The 20,641-nt window shown below is 40.3% G+C and overlaps 1 protein-coding gene across 4 annotated transcripts in view; it reads right to left on the reverse strand.

Annotated features, from left to right (window-relative positions):
• The window catches only part of adkb (adenosine kinase b), a 135,909-nt gene that overhangs the window by 37,609 nt on the left and 77,659 nt on the right, over positions 1-20,641 (reverse strand). For 2 of the 4 annotated variants that reach the window (XM_011488215.4, XM_004080394.5), the window contains exon 7: positions 5,700-5,870. The exons of the other annotated variants lie outside the window; for them this stretch is intronic. In XM_011488215.4, the coding sequence (XP_011486517.1) occupies positions 5,700-5,870 (171 nt within the window). The remainder of the gene's footprint in view (positions 1-5,699; positions 5,871-20,641) is intronic. 4 annotated transcript variants of the gene reach the window in all.

Genomic DNA, 20,641 nt, shown 5'->3' on the forward strand with positions numbered 1-20,641 from the left:
ACACAGAAGGAGAACAACATCTAATATTTCATGTCTTTTCTTCCAATGACACTCTGATTGTTCTGCTTCACTAGCTTCAGAGATGTTTCCTCGCTCCCAGTTGGTCGATGCATTCTCGTGAATAACCACGCAGAGGTTAATGTCTCGTGTCCTCCCTGTTCTCTGCAGGCTGCTCCATCAGGATGAGAGGAAAGAAGATCCTAAACTATTTAGGTAACTTGCTAATCTTGTTGTCATATCTCTTTGTCTTAGGCGAGGGAGATGGGATATTTTCCTTGAGCTACCGTTAAGGACTTCGTCTTGAGACCACTGTGGGTGAGCTGTTGGGAGGGGAAATTCTTCCACAGATTGTTTTTCTTTTTCGAGAGCACCCCTTATGCCCTGAGGGGTCTTTAGTGAACTTGCCATCACCCACACATACTGACAAGCAAAGAGCACGCACTTCCACCGCCCTGCACACGTCACTGAGGCAATAAACAGCCACAGGCCTCGGCACGGAGATAAGGCTTCCAAGCAGTCGATCAAACAAACACAGCCAGATGACGAATCCGGAAAGATGTGAAGAAATGATGCCGTACTGCCCGCATATCTTTTCTTCCTGCAGCTTTTTTAACCTAACTACATAAACACACTCGTGCTGTACAGTATATACACTTGTACACCCACTTCAGCCTGTCTGGAAAAACCATTAGAGCACCCGCTTCACACATATAAATACACACACACATTGCATGCAGATGGAGAAAACTGGAGCTCAGAGCCAGGAGGCCTGAGGGGCTTTTCATGACAATAACCTTCTGTAGAACTGCTAGGATCCATCCACCTAGACTGTGGGGAGGTGCTGAGGGATGGGTGGAAAAATAAGCAGCACAGCCATAAAAAATATTAGACAAGGAAAGGTTCATACAAAGTAGAGACGAGGAAGAAATCCATGTCATTTTGCTCTCATGGCCTGGAGAGATGCAAGGCTAAATGCTTTTTTAAAAACAGCTTGAGCACTGAAATGATGATGACTCTTTTTGCCACAGTAAAGCACATTAATACGTCGCTGAATGCCATTCCCTCTTTTGCTAAATGGCTCACCTATTGAGTATTCAATTAAAATGACTGCCTCTCGTTTGGAAGACGGGGCTGGGACCCATATAAATACCCACCCTCTGAGTGTGAAGCTGCAGAATGCTTTGGACAGCAATGGAAGGCATGTGGAGCTCCTGGTATGGGGATGACGTTCGGCGTTAATGGAGGAGGAATGAGGAAATTGTTGGCTAATGGCTCGGAGGCAAAAGTTGCTCCTGAGCACCACTTTTTCAAACCATTAGCACATTTTATGCTTTAAAGGATTAAAATAAGTGTCACGGAAAAGAAAAAAACCCTAACGAAACCTTCAAATTGAAACGTCAAATGATTTGTCTCAAATTTTAGACGTAGATCTATCAACAATTATACAGTTATTCTCCTGCCTCCGTTTAATGGTTTATTTCAAACGTTTAAACAGCAAATTTGTGGCTAATTTCATGTAAGGATCCACCGGCGTGTGGTTTTTCCGGCAGTAATGATTCCCTCATCCGGCCTTAATTAACTGCGGCCTTTAAACTGAGGGAAATGTAATGCCCTGGGTTCCATGTCAGGTAGTCAGAGGAGGACGGCACAGGAGGACTCAATTAGGCCACTGCTGTTCCCAGGTTATCACACGACATGTTTGCCAATTAAGCAAAATGATGTCTCTGATGTCTGTATGCCTCTGTCGGCACAATCTCAGAGGCCCTTACGATGGAGAAACGGTTTCTCCACCTCCACCCCCCCAACAGGGAAGGAACAGACACCACACTATGCCCCAAAAAGGCAGTAATTACAGGACGGATGAGAGACTGTTATATAAGCAAAAAGGCTGCTGATAGGCCAGGCAGACCAAGCCCTATGCCAGGTTTTAAACAAGTGCCAGCAGGATGGAGTTATAGTAGAATTTACCAGGGTACACTCAGTGAGAAACACAGACACATTTCCACTTCAGAAGCGGTAAAGGCTATTGACATTTTTCCAAGTCTGCAGTCTGTGGTGCTGCATGACTCTTGGAGTTTGAAAGGATCAAAAGCAGAAAAGAAAAAAGGATAACCTGGAATGAAACCCACTTCTTGACAAATGATGCAGCACTCGTCTTAACAAACTCTTTTGTTCAAATGAAACAGTCGCTCTGAAAAGCTGCAGCTCTATCATTGCCTTACCCCCCCCCCCCCCCCCCCCCCCCAGCGAGGGTAGCTCTGTGTCGTGACTCACAGAATGTGGGAGAAGAAGGCAGAGACAGACAGACACATTAGCCTTCCCTTATGGCACATTCTGCAAGGCAAGAGGAGTCAGACTGCATGATGCTGACTGTCACCCACTTGTTATGAAAGCATTACGGGGCTGTGGCTTATCCACCGCATTGGGGGGTGGAAGTTAGGGTTAAGGGAAGGCCTGGCAGGCTGCAGGGGGGTGCGGGTAGGCGAGGCAGCCCTCTTGCCTGTCACTCATCATGCACCACTGCATGACCAGCAACCCTGTCTGGCTTCAGCACAATGGGAGGTCTGGGTTTAACTATATGAGCAGTCATTCTCCTACTCCCTACTCCCAGCAGCCCATGTGGGGGTGGGGGGAGAAGGAGTGTGAGGGGCCAAAAGGAGTCAAAACACACCGGACAAGCATTAGTCTTACACTGAGACTTGCAGAGCTCACTGCTTGAGGCAGCCTGGCTTTGAATATCAACTCTGTTCCTGCTGAAACTCCGGATTTTAGCATTCTTACCTCAAAGCAAGCCCTGGCAGAACCTCCAGAAGATAATCTCCTTTAGCAAACATACATTACAATTATCCAGAATCATTAAATGGTAATGACTGGAGGTGTGAGCAAACTTTTTAAGCAGTTACAGTACCACCCACGAGAAAATGCATAATGTTTACAAAATGCACGGCATGGTTTAGGAAACAGAACGGTTCCTCGTTGCAATTAGAGTAAAGGAAGAGACGGATGTGCATAAGAGCGGCTGGGGGGAAAAAAAAGCAGAAAAAGAGTGAAAAAAAAGCTGAAGTCAGCAGCAGCAATAAATCCTGAAAAGCTGAGCAGTTTCTTCCAGCTCTGTCCTGGTCCAAGACTCCGTCTGTAACCTAAAAACGGAGCTCTGATTAGTAGCTTTAGCAGACCAGTGAGCACCCACTCCCTTTCCCTCGCCCCCCCCAAAGGTGCAGTTTGCACAGGTGGTGCTTCAGTCAAGTTCATCCGGCTCATTGGAGAGCACTTCCCAGCAGCGCCACAGTCGGTGACCACTGCCCGACCTCGGAGCCAGCTCGCTTCCATAAAAGCAGAGAAAAATCAATAGATCAACCTGCATGAAACGGCGGCGAGATTGAGATGAATGATGGCTGAGCTAATTCTATTAATCTCTTTATGAGGTGGTAATAAACGCGCAACGTAATGAAGGCTGAGCGGAACAATTAGTGGAATCAAACAGTGGGTAGAGAACTTTGATTTAGCTTTAAATGATAGGAGCGGACATAGTGTTAACTGAATGTGTAAAGCATTGAGAGAACCTTCTGAAAAACTCTTCAGAACTCATGCTCGGTGCAGCGAACTTGAAAAAGCTTCAATCAAAGAGACTCTCGTGGCTTTATTAGCATGCTGTGCAGAGGCTGTACAAAGCCTTTAAGTCACTTTCTGCATACACTGCTTCATGGTGGACCAGTCACCTCAGTTTTCTTTTCTAGTTCTGCACATATGGAAGATCTTGCAGGCAAAGTGAAAGTAAATATCTTCAAAAATTTGATCTGTTTTGTTCTTTTAGTCCATCAGCTAAAGACGATTTCTGCAGATGACATATTTTAAGCAATTTCTAAAATAAAACATAGATCTAGGAAAATAGGAAAATGCTTGCAGCATTATCACCTGCTCAGACACCAACTCTTTTATCCAAACTAAATGTGATAGGTCATTAATAGTTGATGAGGTCGCGCAGGCTTCCACCTGTGTTTTTTTTTCTTAAGCTTTTCATAATTGCATGAATCTCTCCCAATCTCTCCAGAAGTTTCATAATGTTATATGTGTGGAAACCTGCTCTTAAAAGCTCAATGGATGTGGGATAAAGTCAGGATGAAACTGAAATGTTCTCCCGACTCATTGTAATTTATATGAAAGATGTAGTAGAACTCTGTAGAACTCTTCAAAAGCCGCCCAAGGAATCAGAACCGCTGAGTCACTGTTCAGTAGTTCCACCTTCAAGTGAAACCTATTCACTTTGTCAACAGTGATTTGATTGGAAGTCAATCAAAATGCTTTTCTCTTTCCGATTCGTTCCAACAAACAGGTTATATTTGATTATTGATTGGATTTTTCCCATTCGGTATCACTCAAAGAATTCTTTAACTTAAGATCAATCGGACCCCTTTCCAGAAGACTTTAGCTGGGGCTTTGCGTAGCTTATTTTGGGAGGGGGTTATTACATATTTTCTTATTTATTTTTTGTATATATATATATATATATATATATATATATATATATATATATATATATATATATATATATATATATATATATATATATATATATATATATATATATATATATATATATATATATATATTTATTATATTTTTGAACGCTTTTATTTAGACTCTCACAATAGAAACTCAACACCTGCCCAGGCCATAAATATAACCAAAACATCAAAATTTGAATTAACCATGCATCACTGATATTAAATCAAATTGTGAAAACATTATGGGAAACAGCATCACTTTTTACTGAATATTCTGATCAGGAACTGTTTTGGTGCCATGAATTGGAGAAACTGTGTTTATTTCCACGGAAATATTGCGCCGGATAATCTCAAAGGGTTCATAAGGTCAGCAGTAAACACCCCAAAACATCAGAGTAGAGAGGCGGAGCTGATGTGCTCGTCGCCGCGGCACTTGGCTGCACTTTCCATGCTGATCCTAAAGTAGTTTCATTACTGCTCGAGTAATATGTGCTGTCTTTTTTTTAGCCAAGTTCTAATGTCTATTTGTAGTAATTTTAGAGTACAACAAAACAGAGTGTGAAACTGTAACAATTCAGCAGCGCAGTGCCTTTCTTATGAAGCAGGCAAAGCCATGTCTTCTTGGAGGTTAAAATAACAGTGTCTCTCAATTTAAATGTGAAAAACAATATGGTAATCACACAGAGAGATACACAATCTGTCACCGAGCATTTGCTTTTAAGATACATTCTTCTATATCCACATGGCGTCAGTCTGCTTTTACCAACTCCCAGCATACAGGGATTTCTTTTTTAATTGAGTTTTTGGAAAGACGTGTTCAACAGGTTGAGCTGACAGATTTGATGAGTGTTTCTAGGATATGCTCTAGCAAGAGAAGTCTAATGATTCAAAGGATAGCATCACTAAATTAACGATTTATGGATTTTTACAGTGAGGGTTAGTCATGTGAACAGTAGCACTTAGTTGAGACCAAGTGCAGTGGTGTGAACAGCCAAATTGTGGTGCTTTTTCTGACAAATTATTGTTATTTTCATTGTGCAAAAGGTCATACTGACACAGAAAAATAAGAAAAGAGGGGGATTTCAATTTACAACTCGTTTATTTTAGGGTTTATTGGAAGTAAAAGCTAAATGTTGAAATAAGATATTATTAGAAAGCATCAGTCTTGAAAAGCTCATGTTTGGAGTCACTCACCGTCTCATTGCCAAACAGGATGTCAACATATGGCATAACTTTCATCAGGGGCTCTTTAAAGAACTGGCTGATGAAAGGTGCAGAGAGGTTCATGCAGAAGATCTTGTTGTTTTCTGAAGCGTGCTTCGCCACTTTAAGGATGGACTCTGGTGACACGGTCAGGAAAAAGCCCTGAAAATGAACAAAAGCCAACATTTTATGATGTTGTTTGCAGCTTTAGAATAGAATGCCTTTATTGTCGCTGTCCACTTGGACAATGAAATTGGAGTAGTCTCCATTTCAGTGCAAAAGGAACTCTAACAAAGTATAATATAAAACATGTCAATATGTACAAAGGAATTAGCAAATATAAAAAATGTCCGTAGTAATGTGCAGAGTGTGATGTAGTAATATGTGACACAAATTAAATCAGTACGTTAGCAAGAGGCAGACCATCCGTCTCTGTGTTTTTGAAAGGGAGAAACAGACGTGTGACTGATGAAGTGAAACCCCCTAAACTGATCATTTGTGGCTTTTTAAGTCTTATTTGGATGATATAATGTCATCTTTCTGACATAACACAGAAATGCAGTGTAGAAACACTTATCTGAAATGTGTTTTAGAACATGCACAAAGAAAGAAAAAAGAGCAGGAAAAAAATTTATCCTGGACAAAGCTCATGGCTGGACTCCAAGGTTTGTACTGGAGGAAGCAACATGCACGTATTCGATGATAGAGCGAACAAAAGTCTTGTCTGGACTCTCCTTACTTGGAAACAAGAGAGGCTGGCCCACTCATTGTGTGAATGAATACAAATCAGGTAAGAAAACACCTTTGTGTTTCAGGTGGAAACCTGAAGCGAGAGTCTCTTGCAAGCCGCACAAAAACACTCCTCCTTTGATACCGATCTTCTAAACTTTGTTTTTCAGCAACAAGCTGCACGGTAAAACCACCGTGTCACAATAAGGGCAAAGGGGAAGAGGAGAGGAAAGGAAAGTTTCAGGCTCGGTGATACATTTAATCCAGCTGATTGTGAAGGACATGGCAGCTCTCATGAAAACACTATGACCTTTGCAGCCACACAGGAGCAACCGGAGTGACGGATTGTTACAGCGAAGGAATACAGAGGGTAACTGTGCAGTCAATCAAAAGTAGGAGGCATTACAATACAGCCGTGAAAGCAGGCCAATGCTTTGTTGCACCTTTGACATCCTCCTTCCTCCCAAAACCTTGCATGTTTCCTCTTTGTCTTAAAGGCCCAGGTCAAGCCTGCGGTTGCTGTGTCATAGTACCATCTGTTGGGGGCTAAAACGGTGTTTTTAAAAGGTCTGGCAGCACAAAGGACCTCATTCTGGGCCAGTGGCCCATCTCTGATCATGACATTTTTCTTTTGCTGTGTGCCAATGTGTCGGAAGAAGGGGAAATTTAACAACACGTTTGCAGCACAGTTGGACAAAACTTTCAGTAAAATATTTTTAGAGTAAAAAAAATAATGTCTTTTATCTAACAAAATAAGAACTTTTGTTCTTTTTCTGTTTAGCATCAAATGCTTCTTTATTTGAAACTATGATGAAGCATTAAACTGCATAATGAGGTGTTCTTAGAAAACTTAATTAGTTTACTAAATTTTCCGACATGTTTGCAGGTAAATAGAAAAAAAGGAAAACAAACTCCAAACTCTTCTTTATAAAAAATAAAGCCCCTAAAAAAAAAAAAAAAAAATCAAAAATCCAAATAAGAAATCAAATCAAATCACATCCTATGTGAGCACTCTAGCTTAATTAGAAATAAGCTGATAAGTGGATGAACTTAAGCTGACAACAACATAAAATAAAATACATATTTTGGCACTGCAATGTGTATTTTTGTCAACATTTCCTGGTGTGAGAAATCTTTAAACTGATTAAAATCTTTGTAAAACCTTTTTTATGAATGATTTGTAGTAAAAATAGAAAGCCAAGCTGCAAGTGAAGTTAATCTTCCATTTTTATTGAGCAAATTATTTGTAATATCTTTAGTTACATACTGTAAATACCACTCTCTCATTGGCTCTTGTTTTCCTGTGTTTAAAGACAAAGCCACACTCAAAGAATCAAGCTCATAAACATATTTACATACTTTTTCCACTATAAACTGTGACTCAGTTGTGAGAAAATAAAATCCCCAGTCTGAACCACGTGAAATTCCATTAGCCACCCGTACTCTCTGCTGTCTACGAAACAAGAGAAGTTAAGTCTTTAGTGCTGCGGTGCGGATCGTGTAGCCAGCACACAAGATCCAGTTTCTCAGATGTCACACAGTCCTGTGAAGAGGAGCGACTATCACATTTCCAGGTCAAGATGATCAAAGTGCTGGGGATACTTTGTACTATTTCTTCCCAGCCAAAGCATTCAATAAAGTATTTAGAAAAAAAGGATTTTTCCAAGCAGTCATTGATGCAGAAGGATGTCTGGCCATGTCAAGTAGTAATTTGAGGGGAGACTTGGAAAGCAGAATAGCCATTTTCAATGTTTACTCTAAAAAGAGGTGGAAACTCCACTTCACTCAAACAAAGAGAATGTCTAAATGGTACTCTGAGATGAAATTAGAGGTAATCTAACCATGAATAACCTAACAGCTCAGCGACACCATGTTATCACACCTCCCTCTGGACTTTACCAGTATTCTGCCTGGAGCTGCACAGATCTGAAAAGCCGGGTGTGATGGATGACATGGTGTCACCAGGCCTAAAATAAAAGTGGACATCTGAAGGGTGAAAATGATCTATTTTGGGAAGGGCATTTTCATTTGCTGCTGCAGCAGCAGAGGTGGTCATGAAAAAGGAAAAGCTTAAATTTTTTTTTTTCTGGTTCATTGTAACCCAGGAGGGGATCAGAGGAAGTAGAATTTCGTGGAGGTGTGTATCACTCAAGAATGACAGAGAATTTAAACCAACATGTCCACTGAAACCCCTCCAAATGAAACAAAAACCTTCAAATTTGATATATTTGTGCAACTAAAATCAACAAATTTGAATGGTTTAACCTTGTTTCATGTCAACTATACTGATTGCTCCAAAATCTACAAAAATAAAATACAATTTCTAGTTTTTAGGGAAAGATGCAAGTTTTAAGAACCTTACATCTGTGACTTTGACCGCTTTTCATTTAACCTGATTAAGTTGATAAATTGTTGGAGTGAATGCACTCGGATGCAACAGGAACCAGCAAACAAGAAATAACATTTAAGCCCAGGCAAGTCCTGAGTCTTACTAAGCTACGTTTTTTTCAGGCTTTCATTCGTTTTTCCATGACGCAACACCATTAGACTAAAGCCTTCGTCACATGCACCCGTACAGGGGTTATCCAGGACTGATGCTGCGGGTAATTGCGTTGTACGGCCTGCGGAGGATTGTAGAGAAGCGGCTGCACCTTAAAAAGGAGCGCAGGTGTGTCTTGCAGTTTCCTTGAGGCACGTACAGCCACCCTAAGGGACGTCATGAAAATGGAACGTATTATTGTTGTGCGTGTGATCGTCTTATTTCCTCATTGTGCAGGTTTTGGGGGGTTGAAAAATGAAAAATCCATAAGACACATCTGCATCTTACCCAGTCACCCTTACCCTTGTGGATTGTGTAAGTGTGTGCGACAACCTGTCACCCACAGCATGCCCGTAGAAAAATAATGTGCACAAACATTTTCTCTCTACGGGCTCAGCGAGCGGTCAATGACATCACTATTTTGTGCTGCAGCCTGTGTACAGGTTTGCCCATTTTTCACCCGCAGACAGTCTGTATCCACACGTAAGGGCAGTTGTTGCTTGAGGCGGCAGGCCCTTTTATCTCTGCATTGGGCCTGTTTGGCTTTGAAGAGCAACGCAAAAGATTTAAATAAATAATAGTGTTTGTCGGCTAAAAATTTTTATCATATGACATGACACCAAATAAAGGGGCATTTAGAGCTTTACCTTTCCTTCAAAATGTACACATGCCAAATAGTTCACAAAAATGTAGGTAAAAGGTTTGATCTATTGTTAGAGTGGCATATTATAAGTTTAAACTCATATTCTTATCTTATGTCTAGTTGCCAAAGTTCTTAACCTATGATTTAAAGTAAATCTGCGGCAGCAGGATCTTATTTGACACGAGATTATTTTATTTTGAAAGGAACTTTTATGTGCTGCAATCAAAAGTTTAAAAAAAAAAGAAATATAACACTGTTGTAATTCAATTATTGTGAATATTCAAATGCTACATTTTATTAATTAATTGGTTAATGGCCACAAAAACATAAATATTGTTTTTTTCTAAACAGTGACTTTGCTGCTCTTGCTAGGTTTTGGTCTGTAAGAAACTGGTCCAAATCCCTTTTTTCACCATTAAAAGATGCAGACCCCTGAAATGAGGCATAAAACCTGTCTTTTTTAGCTTTGAGTGCTAACAGTAAAAACTTGCAGCTGACAATTTATCATCAAAAAAACGGTGTCAATGATTAACACAAGAGAAATCCCTTAAAATAATACCCCTAAAAAAGATAGTTTGTGGTTTGGAACACAATTGGAGGTTAACTAGCAACATTTTAAAGCTTTGTCATTACTATATACGCCCCCCATCATGTTGTGTGGTGCAGCAGGTTCATTACACAGAATTAGATGTCACACAGATCAGAGCGAGCGTGATGCCACACACTGCTCCCCTCCTCAGTTATCTCTGTGAAGCACTGTTGTGAGCTGGATCGATAGCTGAGGTTTGGAGCTTCATTAGCTCAGTATGACTCCATCTCCATCAAGACACCTCTGGCATGCTACACCGGTGTTGCGAGAGATATTTTACTCCCCGATCCTGAAGGTCCCGCTGTTTCACACACAAACAGGCGGCCATTCGCACATGTCGGGTGGGCGGTGGGGTTCTGTGTTAGTTTGTGGTTCGATAAACAGGAAAGAGAAAGAGGACAAACAGAAAGATGTAAGTGATTAATGGTGTCACAAAGCGCTTTGAGTGGAGGAAAAATTACGAGGATGAAAAGAGCTCATTTAAGGCTTTTCATTTCAGAGGAAAATGAGTTGCGGGACAGAAAAAGAAAGCTATAGAGCAAGTGGGATTTTTCACAAAACTAATGATGTTTTGTTTGCATTGAAATAGGCAGTTGGTTTCATTTGGGAACAAGTTCAGTTAGACCCACAAAGAAGATAAATGTGCAACAACCTAGCAACATGATTCAGCATTCGCTGCTCTTTCACTGTGTTTGATCTGGCTCTGAGGCAATTCCAGCAAGCCGATAGCATCTGCTGCTTCTTCTTCTTCTCTCTTCCATTAGGAATCATGTTCTGGTGAAGCTTATCAGACATCTAGGAATTCATCCTCTTCTTCTGAGGGGGCTGGAAACCAGCCAGATGTACTGGAGGGATTTTAGAAAAAGCTGAAGAAAAAGAGCTGTTACGTCGGGGAGGATTTTAACAACCGTGCTGTTTTGTGTGTCTGTGTGTGTGTGTGTTTTCTTAAGACATTATTTTCAAAGCGGTTCAACATAACCTGGTTCCAAGTTGAGGCAACAATAGTCTCTTGTGCAGCACGTGAGAAACTCAGTTGCAACTTGAAGGTCATGTTCAAAAGCAAACACACCTGGAGAAAGTCATCCCACCCAGCAGACATAAAACAAGACCCGAGAGCCAAGCACAGCAGCACAGGAGGGGAAGGTGTGTCACATTACCAGTCCACAATGTGCACAGCCATCAAGGATCGTAATTACATTAACCTCTGAAGCCTCCCCTCTGAAAAAGCAATGAAGGTAACTACTTGATGTGGGGGGAAACGAGGTTTCAACCCCAACGTGAGGTTAAGGTATCACTGGCACCACAACATCGGGAGAAGCCGCCTTTCATTTAAGTGCTATCTCATTAAAAGTTACTCAAAAACAGAGTCTCTTCAAATGGCTGCCTTTCGCGCTCCTGTTAAGCTGAAACAAAAATGTGTTGGCCGGGGGAAGAGGCCGGCCTGAGCAGGGGAGCGGGATGCCAAGGAATGTACTTAAGATCTAAAACAGACAAGATTTAAAGCCAAGAGCATTTAAATGCCAATACTAATCCACAAAATAATTCACTGCTCTGAACAAACTGTTTCTCCCTTACAGATACCATATGTTACCTCTGCGAAGAGATGAAATGAATTAAAGCAAACCAGAGGAGGTGCTTTGTTCTCTTCGAAAATATCAAATCTAAGTCCAGAAAAACAAAAGCTCCCCTTAAACTCTGCAGAAAGTACATTTGTAGCCTGTTTATTTTCCAAAGATCCTGCTTCCATCATTTGGAGATTAGCCCAGAACTATTTGGTTTTATGTGGAGTTAAAAACTTGCACACACTCTTGAGTGTCCTTGTCTGCCACACAGCGTTTCATTTGCATTTTAGTGCGAGCAGTTCTCTACTTCTGAGGAGGAAACATCCCTCTGGCTTACCAAAACACCAGTACTTTCAGCTGATATCCTGCAGTTTTGTACACAATCTCAGGGCAGGATAGAGAAAGAAAAAAGGGAGAGCGGTGGGTGGAAAAAGGAAAAAAAAGGATTGAAGCCCAGCATGTGAAAACAGATGTCAAGGCTTCAGATTAGTCTTTTCTGCACTGGCTTGAAAGGACAAATTAATTTATGGGTCAGATGTAGAAAGCAGAGGTCCAGCGTCGGGGTGTACAGACCGCAGAGCCGTGTCGAGTTTCAGCAGCTTGGAGGTTGTGCGCAGAGCAAACTAAATCTCCACAGACATTCCTGCTGCTGGGAAGAGAACATTTCCAAATGTGCCGATCTGTAAATGTAAATGAATTAGCGCACTTAGCTCGAAAACTGAAATGAGGAACTGCGGAGACAATCTCGCACTGTTCCAGAGTTGCTCCAGTGAAAGTCTGTGCACCAGGTTGGAAAATTACAGGTAATTGCTGAGGCCGTTGAATCCAGTTTGGTTTTGGTTGGAAGACTAAAATAACAAAGCTCTGATTGCTGCAAAGACAAGGCCAGTGAGCTCGGAGGCCCTGTTGCAAAGAGTTAATTTGATACATATTTCTTCCCCTTGAAATGTCTGAGGTACTGGCAAGAGACGATTAAGAAAATAAAGGAGAAAAAAAATAGGAGGGAGGGTGAGACCCCTGCTCCCCTTGCAAATACTATCCATCTGCCGCATTAAATTTAAGCAGCATGAGAAGCTAAAGGAGTACCCTTGCACAATATTGTGTGAAGGCTGTCAAACTCAATGCAGCACCCACTGCTTGGAGACGCCGGCTCCTAGCCACTAAAACTCTCTGTAATACCTTCTGACTGTGGAATTTACATCAGCCAAACACAAGAACACGCAACAAGAAAAGAAAACATTCAAATATTTATACTCAAAAAAGGCATAAATGAACCCCAGTCTAGGATGATAAAAAACATTTGTACTTAAAATGTTCAATACTTGAATATTAGATCTAGTTATGTTGGAACTTCATGCACAGGGTTTGTTTTGAATTTGATAAAAGTGATTAAAATAAAAGTGAATATTACATTTGGAATAAAGTAGTTCCTTTCAGGTTTCTGCTGCCTCTTTTTTTCAAGTCAATTATGCCATAACAAGTGGAGACTTTTAAATAAAATTCATCAGTGCACCAATTTTCTACAGAACTGCTTTGAATCTGTCAACAAACTACTTAGTTAATTCTCACATTCTCTTGCAACCACTGACTGTAGATGAGAACTGAAGTGACCCCTCCCACCTGACGTTCTAACAGGAAGTACCTGCTGGCTCCAAGAAGCCAAAATCCTCTAGACTTCTATAGAGAAACAAGGAGCTATTTCTCAATCATTCTATTTGCCAGAAAAGCCTTCTTCCTCTGTTAGCTTTTTAACATATTCCTACTCATCCAAGTTTTTTTCATGATATTTTTTTTTGCAAGAAATTCAAGTTATAAACTGACCAATCAGAAGCCTCAATAAAAGTGGTCTCACATCAAATGAAGAAAACGTCTGACATATTCTTTGCGCTTCCAAGTGGTGGGAGTGTGGACTTCCAACAAGTTCACACCTGATTGACAAGAGTGGTTGCCATAGAAACGATGACACAAACCAATCACTGCTTACTGACGCTTTGTGGTTCTAACACGGGATTCTAACACGGAAACACGGGAAAAACTGGCAACAGAATTGACTTAATTTGGTTTGAACCAGAAGTAAGTCCTTTTTTTGGGGAGACGTCACACTGAGAGTTTTAATCTTCAGAAAATCCTGATTCACACGTGGAGGTTTTCATTCGATTTATCTTAGACAACAAATGTAGGTTTCAAACTTCCTGTAACTTGCAGAGCGAATTCTTGGGTTACACGTGCTGATTGTGTGACTTTTATGTGTTGCATTTAGTTTTACGCACCAAAAAACCAAAATCGTTTCAATATTGTGAATGCTGGGATAGATCAGCTTTTAAGGGAGAAATCAACACGTGGTAATTCGGATAACTGCTGTATGGGATCAAGCACGCTGGAAACTCTTGTTTAAATGGTCACTTGAAAAATCGAATAAGTAAAACAAGATATAATCAGATATTCAGTGAGCTTGTAAACAGGGTCATTGTCTGTGACCTCCTGAGACGATGCTACAAGAAAGTGACAGAGTCAAACAATCCTTCAAACAAAACTCTCGATCCTGGATGGACCAACATTTCTGAATCAGTGCTCGTCTTTGATTCAGTATCACAACTTTGGACTGAATATAAATCCAACTTTTTGAATTCATGTCATCAGTTCGTTTTTTTGCCCAAAAAACACTGCATTTACATTAAAATAATGACATTATTTCATTAAGTAGCAACAAAAAAAAGAAAAAAGAAACGTAATATAAAATGCCTCCGTCTTTCAACACCTCAAAGTGTTAAATGGGCTTTTATGTTCATTAAGTTTATAGGTTTCATTTATTAATGTCAAAACCTTTAGCTCTTGAGTGTAAACAGGTCAATTACTTTTCATTAGCTTTATACTAATAAAGCAATTTTCTGCTTTCACTAGTATGTTGTTTATTTTAAACCAAAATACCTAAAAGTGTATTCGTGGCAAACTATCTTCCGTGTGCTAAATAGCAAAGCTGGGGTGAAATGAATGCATTTCATACTGGCTTACTGATCTCTTACTAAATCATTTTCAGCTTGTAGCAGTTCTTGAGCATCTTTAGGCTCGTGTGACACAATGTGGTGTCAGTGCTCGCTGTCGGTGTTGCAACAGCTTGAAAATCAAGCTCAGGAGAAATCAATAGCCCCCAGGCGAGAAAATGTGAACTTTCTCACCCTAAGCTCAATTTCCTTGAAAGTTAAAGTTCTAAATCAAATCAAGCCGTGTCAATGGACCGTGGAATTATGCTAAAATTGACGACACAAAAATGACAACCAGCGAGAAATGCTGCCAAGGCTAGGAAACTTCAGAGCGTGTTTATTTTCTCCGCCTTCCTGATGCAGGGATGATGCCTGCAGTCAGTTTGGAGCATTGTTTTGATTAAGACCACATGTGACAAATGTTAACGTGCAAAGATAAGAGCAGAAACTCAAGCATTAAAAATGACGTCTGTAACTCCAGCAAACGCAGAAAAAAGTTATATAAAAGGCTTTTAGTGGCCCATCTTTTGGATTAGAAGGTGTTAATTCTCTTCAGAAAGTTGAAAACTACACATAGCATTGCTAAAAAACTGCTCTAAAAGGACTGAAACAGATAAAATCAAGTGTTTAATGATGCAATTAGAAGCAGGCCACTCTAAGTTTTTGTGAAATGATCTGCTTTTACAGTATATGACCTTGCATTGAAATATTAGACGTCTTGAGGACTAAGCGCCTGTCACACTTCAGAAATGTATTCCAGGTTAGGATGGTTATCCCAAAAGCCAGAAAATTAGTCCTTAAGCTTAAAACAACAACAAAGAAACTTCAGTTTAGTGCTACTGCCGGCTGCTTTGCAGAGAAAATGAAGTGACATAAAATGAAAGTAGTTCATGGGCACTCACATACCGCTTGCCTTTGAATATTCTGCCCATTCTTCTGCATGTCCTTTGCAAAATAAGATAATTAGAAAATCTGGAAGACTTGCTTTATGAGGACATAACATACAAGGTTAAACTAGTAATTCAAAGTTAGGTTTATCTGACTGTAAAAAAAACTTGATGAGGTTCAGTCTTTCAAAAAAATAGGTTTTACTGATCCCAATTTATTTTATTTATTTATTTGTTTGCAATTTTAGGCTTTAGAGTTCATGAAAGGAATTAGAAAATACCAATCTGTGAAAACGCAGCTTTGCTTCACTTCAACTTCTACATGAATGCTGGAGAAAGCCGATTTAAATCATGTAAAATGTTATTAAAGTTCAAATGTTACAGTGAAAAACGAATAAAAATAAAAGCACTAATGTCAGAAAAATAAAGTTTAGAAAACTGAAACTAGAAAAGCGGATTTTCCCGCAATAGTAATATGCTAACTTTAGCAAATAAATTACAGATAACAGTTGCAGGAATTCATTCTTTGGATATTAAACACAAAAATCAGTAAGATTGAAAAACATGAACAAAACAAGTGAGTGGATGGAAAAGTAGATTTACCTCTGCTGATCTGAGCTACAGATCTAATGTTTTCTCCTGCCACAATTTACCATCTCTCCAGCAGAGCGGACGTTCGATGGATGTTTAAGTCCTTATGGATGTCATGATTTATTCCCAGAGTCAGAATCTGTTGTGTGCTCTTGTCTTCGGCTTTCATTAATGCAGTAACCTTTCCACCAAAGTGGAAAACTTCTCTGTGGTAGTTTTTTTTTTTTTTTTTTTTAAATCCACTGCAATCATGAATGAAAATAAAGATACAACACCTTTTGAAACTTATAGCATTATCATTCAAAACATTTTCCTGTATAATATTGAGGTTCATTATCATGACCTGAAATCAACAATGGCAAAGAATAAAAAATAACTATTTTTTTTTATACAATTTAGTTAAAATTGTAAAGGTAATTCCTGGTTGGAATGTGTTTGTTCTGAAAGGTTTAATTTGCCAAAAATGTTAGTGAAATGCTAAAGGTTGAATGTTTTGAAATGCAAAATTTTTTGTCGCTGATACAAAAAACATCAGTAGTTCTCCTGGTTGGTTTATAAAGAACCTCTCTGATGGACAGAATTGTCAGACGCCGCTTCTGCAGCCAAGATTTTTAAGGATTTCTAAACATCTCAAATGAAATATTTTCCAAAGATACGTGTGAATCCTTTTTCTGGAGAATCTTTCTTTTCTCAATTTTAAAGACAAAATAAATTTGGTATCTTACACATTTGGTGGAACAGTATCCATTACCTGATATACACCCACTCTTTTTAGAGCTTATCTCCAACATGAAAAATTACCACTTAAAGGAAAAACAAACGTATAAAGCTAGTCTGAGGAGCGGGAGGTGGAAGGTTGCCTTCTAATTGCTTGAGGGGAGAGAAACTATGGTAAAGTAAACAAAGTCTGATCGATGGTGGGGATTATATCAGAAAGAGCCTTTGGCCTTTGGCCAAGATGAGCAAACACACCAGTCTCTGTCTCAGCTACAGATGAGGAGAAAAAAAACAGCCAGTTTGTGAGTTAAAAGCATTATATGTTATAGAAGTTGGGGTGGGGGGCAGGCAGAAAGTAGTACTATGCCAGAAATGACATGTAGCCAGCTATATAATGCCTCAGCCATTTGTTCCAGGCAAAAATACCAGAAGATAAGAGAGCGGTGCTGTTCGTTTGAAAGGAAGGCTGTTGCAGCTGGAGGGTTAGCTTTAGGGTGAGCTTGCACTATAAGACCTACTCCAATGAAAATAGTGTTTTTATCGTGTGTTTGTGGCATTTTTCTGATAATGGGGAAAATATATTAAGAAAATTAGGCTCAAAATTCTGTTTATGAGCATTTTGTTATGAATGGGGAGCAGATGAAAAAATTCACTTTGAAAAAGAGCGTAGTTGTTACATTAAAACCCAATGGGCAGGCCACAAAATCCCTGCTCCGCTCCATTCTGATGCATCCACTTACAAACTACTACATCCATAGGCTGTAAGCTAGTGGGAGAGTTTGTAAGCAGGCAGCTCTGAGCAAGGGGGAAAGGGTGGCGGGGTTGCTCTAGGCAAATTTCAAATGAACTTCTGTCGTTCTGCAGAAACTATGTCAGAAAAAGACAAGTTTTTTTTAAATCTTGGCATAATCATAATTAAAAGACCACATAGAATGCTTTTACGATGGATCAAAAGGGGCGTGTGTGCAAACCTCTCCCTTTGCACATACATGCTCACTTCCTTTGAGTCACTTAGGAAAATGTGAAAAAGGGGAGAAATAAAGAAAAAAAGGACAAAATGAAGCGGAAATGCGGAGGCTCATCCCACCTTCCCTTTAAGCTAAGCAGAAGAGCGTTTAAAATACGTGTAAAGACTGCAAATAAGCTAATTCTTTACCTCTGAAACATGACGGTTGAGGGTGTAATAGGAGTCGAAGGGTTTTGCCGTAGATTAAAACCAAAAGAAAGTTTTTATGTGTCAAATGTAAGCTGCTTTGTCTCAGATGCCATTCAGTGCAAAATAGAAAACTAATGGCTTTTGAATCCATTCAACAACGCACTTCAATTTGTGATGTATATTAATGGCCCGTGTACTGCCTTCCCCGCGTTCAACAGGGCTGTGTTCTACTAAATTTCCCCATAAAATTCATGTTGATAAACAGGTGACGACTTGGAGAAAGGACTGATTATATTTGCTATTCCCCAAAGAAATTAGGGGAGATTGATGAATGCGCGCATACACTCCACACAAAGCCTTGGGAGTCTCTAAAAGCTGTTACCATGGTGGTATCCCATTAGAATAACAAACATTTCCCCTGGATGTTTAACATCGCTTCCCAGTGAGCACAGCCCTCCCCGAGCCTCGCCTCCCACTCCCCTCCTTCCTCTCAAGCACCTGCCTTAACATTTTCCACTTCTAAAATTCCACCATCCGTCTGAATAATGAAAAAAAAAGAGGAGGCAGAAGATGGCTGAAATATGAAATGCATTTATGAGAAAACTTGAGTGCCAAAAAGGACTTTTCTTCAAACCTGTAATAACTTGCCTTGATTTTCTTCTGCTACCACTTTTTTTTTTTTTTTTTGAGGAGGTAGTGAATTTCCTGGAGTGATAAGGGCTTAGCCAATGTAATCCTCCGAGGACCCTTCTCTGGCATGCCAGGAATCACGAAACCTTTCCTTAAAGAAAAAAAAAAAAAGGCAGAGTGGGAGGCAACAGTAGGTTTGGGAACAAGGGAGAAAAGCAGTCAGCAACTCTCATACATGCTGGCCAATGCAAATTAGCCTGTGAGCAGCCGGACTCGCCTTAGCTGGAGACCAACAGAGGAATATTGATATGACAATGCGAGGGGCTTCCCTGAATCAGACAGCAGGGGCCGCAGAAGATGCTCTAATTGGCCCCATGCAAAGGGAAGGGTAAAGTGGTTGTGGTGGGGGGCATAAATGTTTCATGAAGATTGATTCATTATCAGTTAGCTCGACAAGCCGGGTGGGCCCTCGTAAAGATGCGCAGCCCATCGAGGGGCGTGCGAGTCAAAGGGAATGCGGGACGGAAAACATCCGCTCAACCTTTCACCTCAGATATTGAAATGAGAGCAGGAGAACGTGACTTTCTGCCGAGCAGGAACTGTGATTGTTGAGTTTTAAAATGCAGGAGGGGTGGGATAACGCATTGATCTGTGACAGAGCAAGAAAAGCATTAATAATTCACAAATCTCCTCTGTGAGGAGGCAGGCTGCAATTTTTTACGACAACATATGTCAAAACAAACTGAAGTGTGTGAGGTTTGAATATTAATTAAACACCCACTTCCAATGAAAATAGTGTTTTTGGTGTTTTTAACATGCTCTTATTGACGTTTTCAAATGATGGAGAACATATATAAAGAAGCTAGAAGTATTGCTTTATTCAAATTGTTGTGAATTAGGAGCAGATGAAAAAATGTCATTTGAAAAAGATCGTATAACTGGAATGGCCACAAGCTCCCTGCTCCGCTCCATTCTGATGCATCCACTTGCAGACAAATACGTCTCCATTTTCCTTGTGGGAGCTGGCATCTGGATCAAAACTTTACGGCTGGATAGCTCTGATGTAGCTCGCCATTTCTGTTGCTAAGTTTAGGCTTTGGGTGTGGGACTGGAAGCTAGAGGGACAGAATGTAAACAAAGGGATGATGGGAAACGAGGGCAGGTTTTCTCTGCGCCAACAGTTCCAACAACTCAGAGGCAAATTTCTAATGAAACTATGTCCTAGGAAACGACAAAGTTTTGTATTTTGGCTATAAACGGCATAATTAGGCTGCAAGTAGGCACAGTGGTAGGCGCTCTTGCCTCACAGCAAGAAGGACCCCAGTTCAAGTCCCGGCTGGGGGACCTGAAACAAAACACCAATGGGGGACCTCTCATGGTGGGGTTTGCATTATCTTCCCGTGCATATGTGGGTTTTCTCAGGGACTCCGGCTTCCTCCCACCATCCAAAAACATGCTTCACATGTTATTTGGTCACTCCAAATTGTCCCTAGGTGTGAATGTGAGAGTGCATGGGTGTGTGATATGTGGCCCTGAGACAGACTGGCGACCTGTCCAGGGTGTCTTAGTCCCACGAGAGGCCGGGGTAGGCTCCGTTAGCCCCGTGACCCCGAAAGGGATAAAACTTGTTTAGTAGATGAATAAATGAATAAATGAACAAATGAACTGTGCGATTATCATTAAAAAGACCTCTAGGAACAATTTTACAACAGATGATTAGAGTGCAATTAATAAAAAAACACTAATAAAAGTTGATTGATAATACAAACCGAGTTATTATAAAAACATACACGTGTTCGAATTGTTTGCTACACGAGAGCTCATAAACTTTTACTGCCAAACCGCTTGCTGTCTCTTTGTGTGGTTAAACGAGACGTTTCTCCTCCATGATAAATGTGCACAAATTATT

This window comes from Oryzias latipes, chromosome 19 (genome assembly GCF_053564925.1).
Source record: "Oryzias latipes strain Hd-rR chromosome 19, Olatipes_Hd-rR_3.1".
Classification (NCBI taxonomy): Eukaryota; Metazoa; Chordata; class Actinopteri; order Beloniformes; family Adrianichthyidae; genus Oryzias; species Oryzias latipes.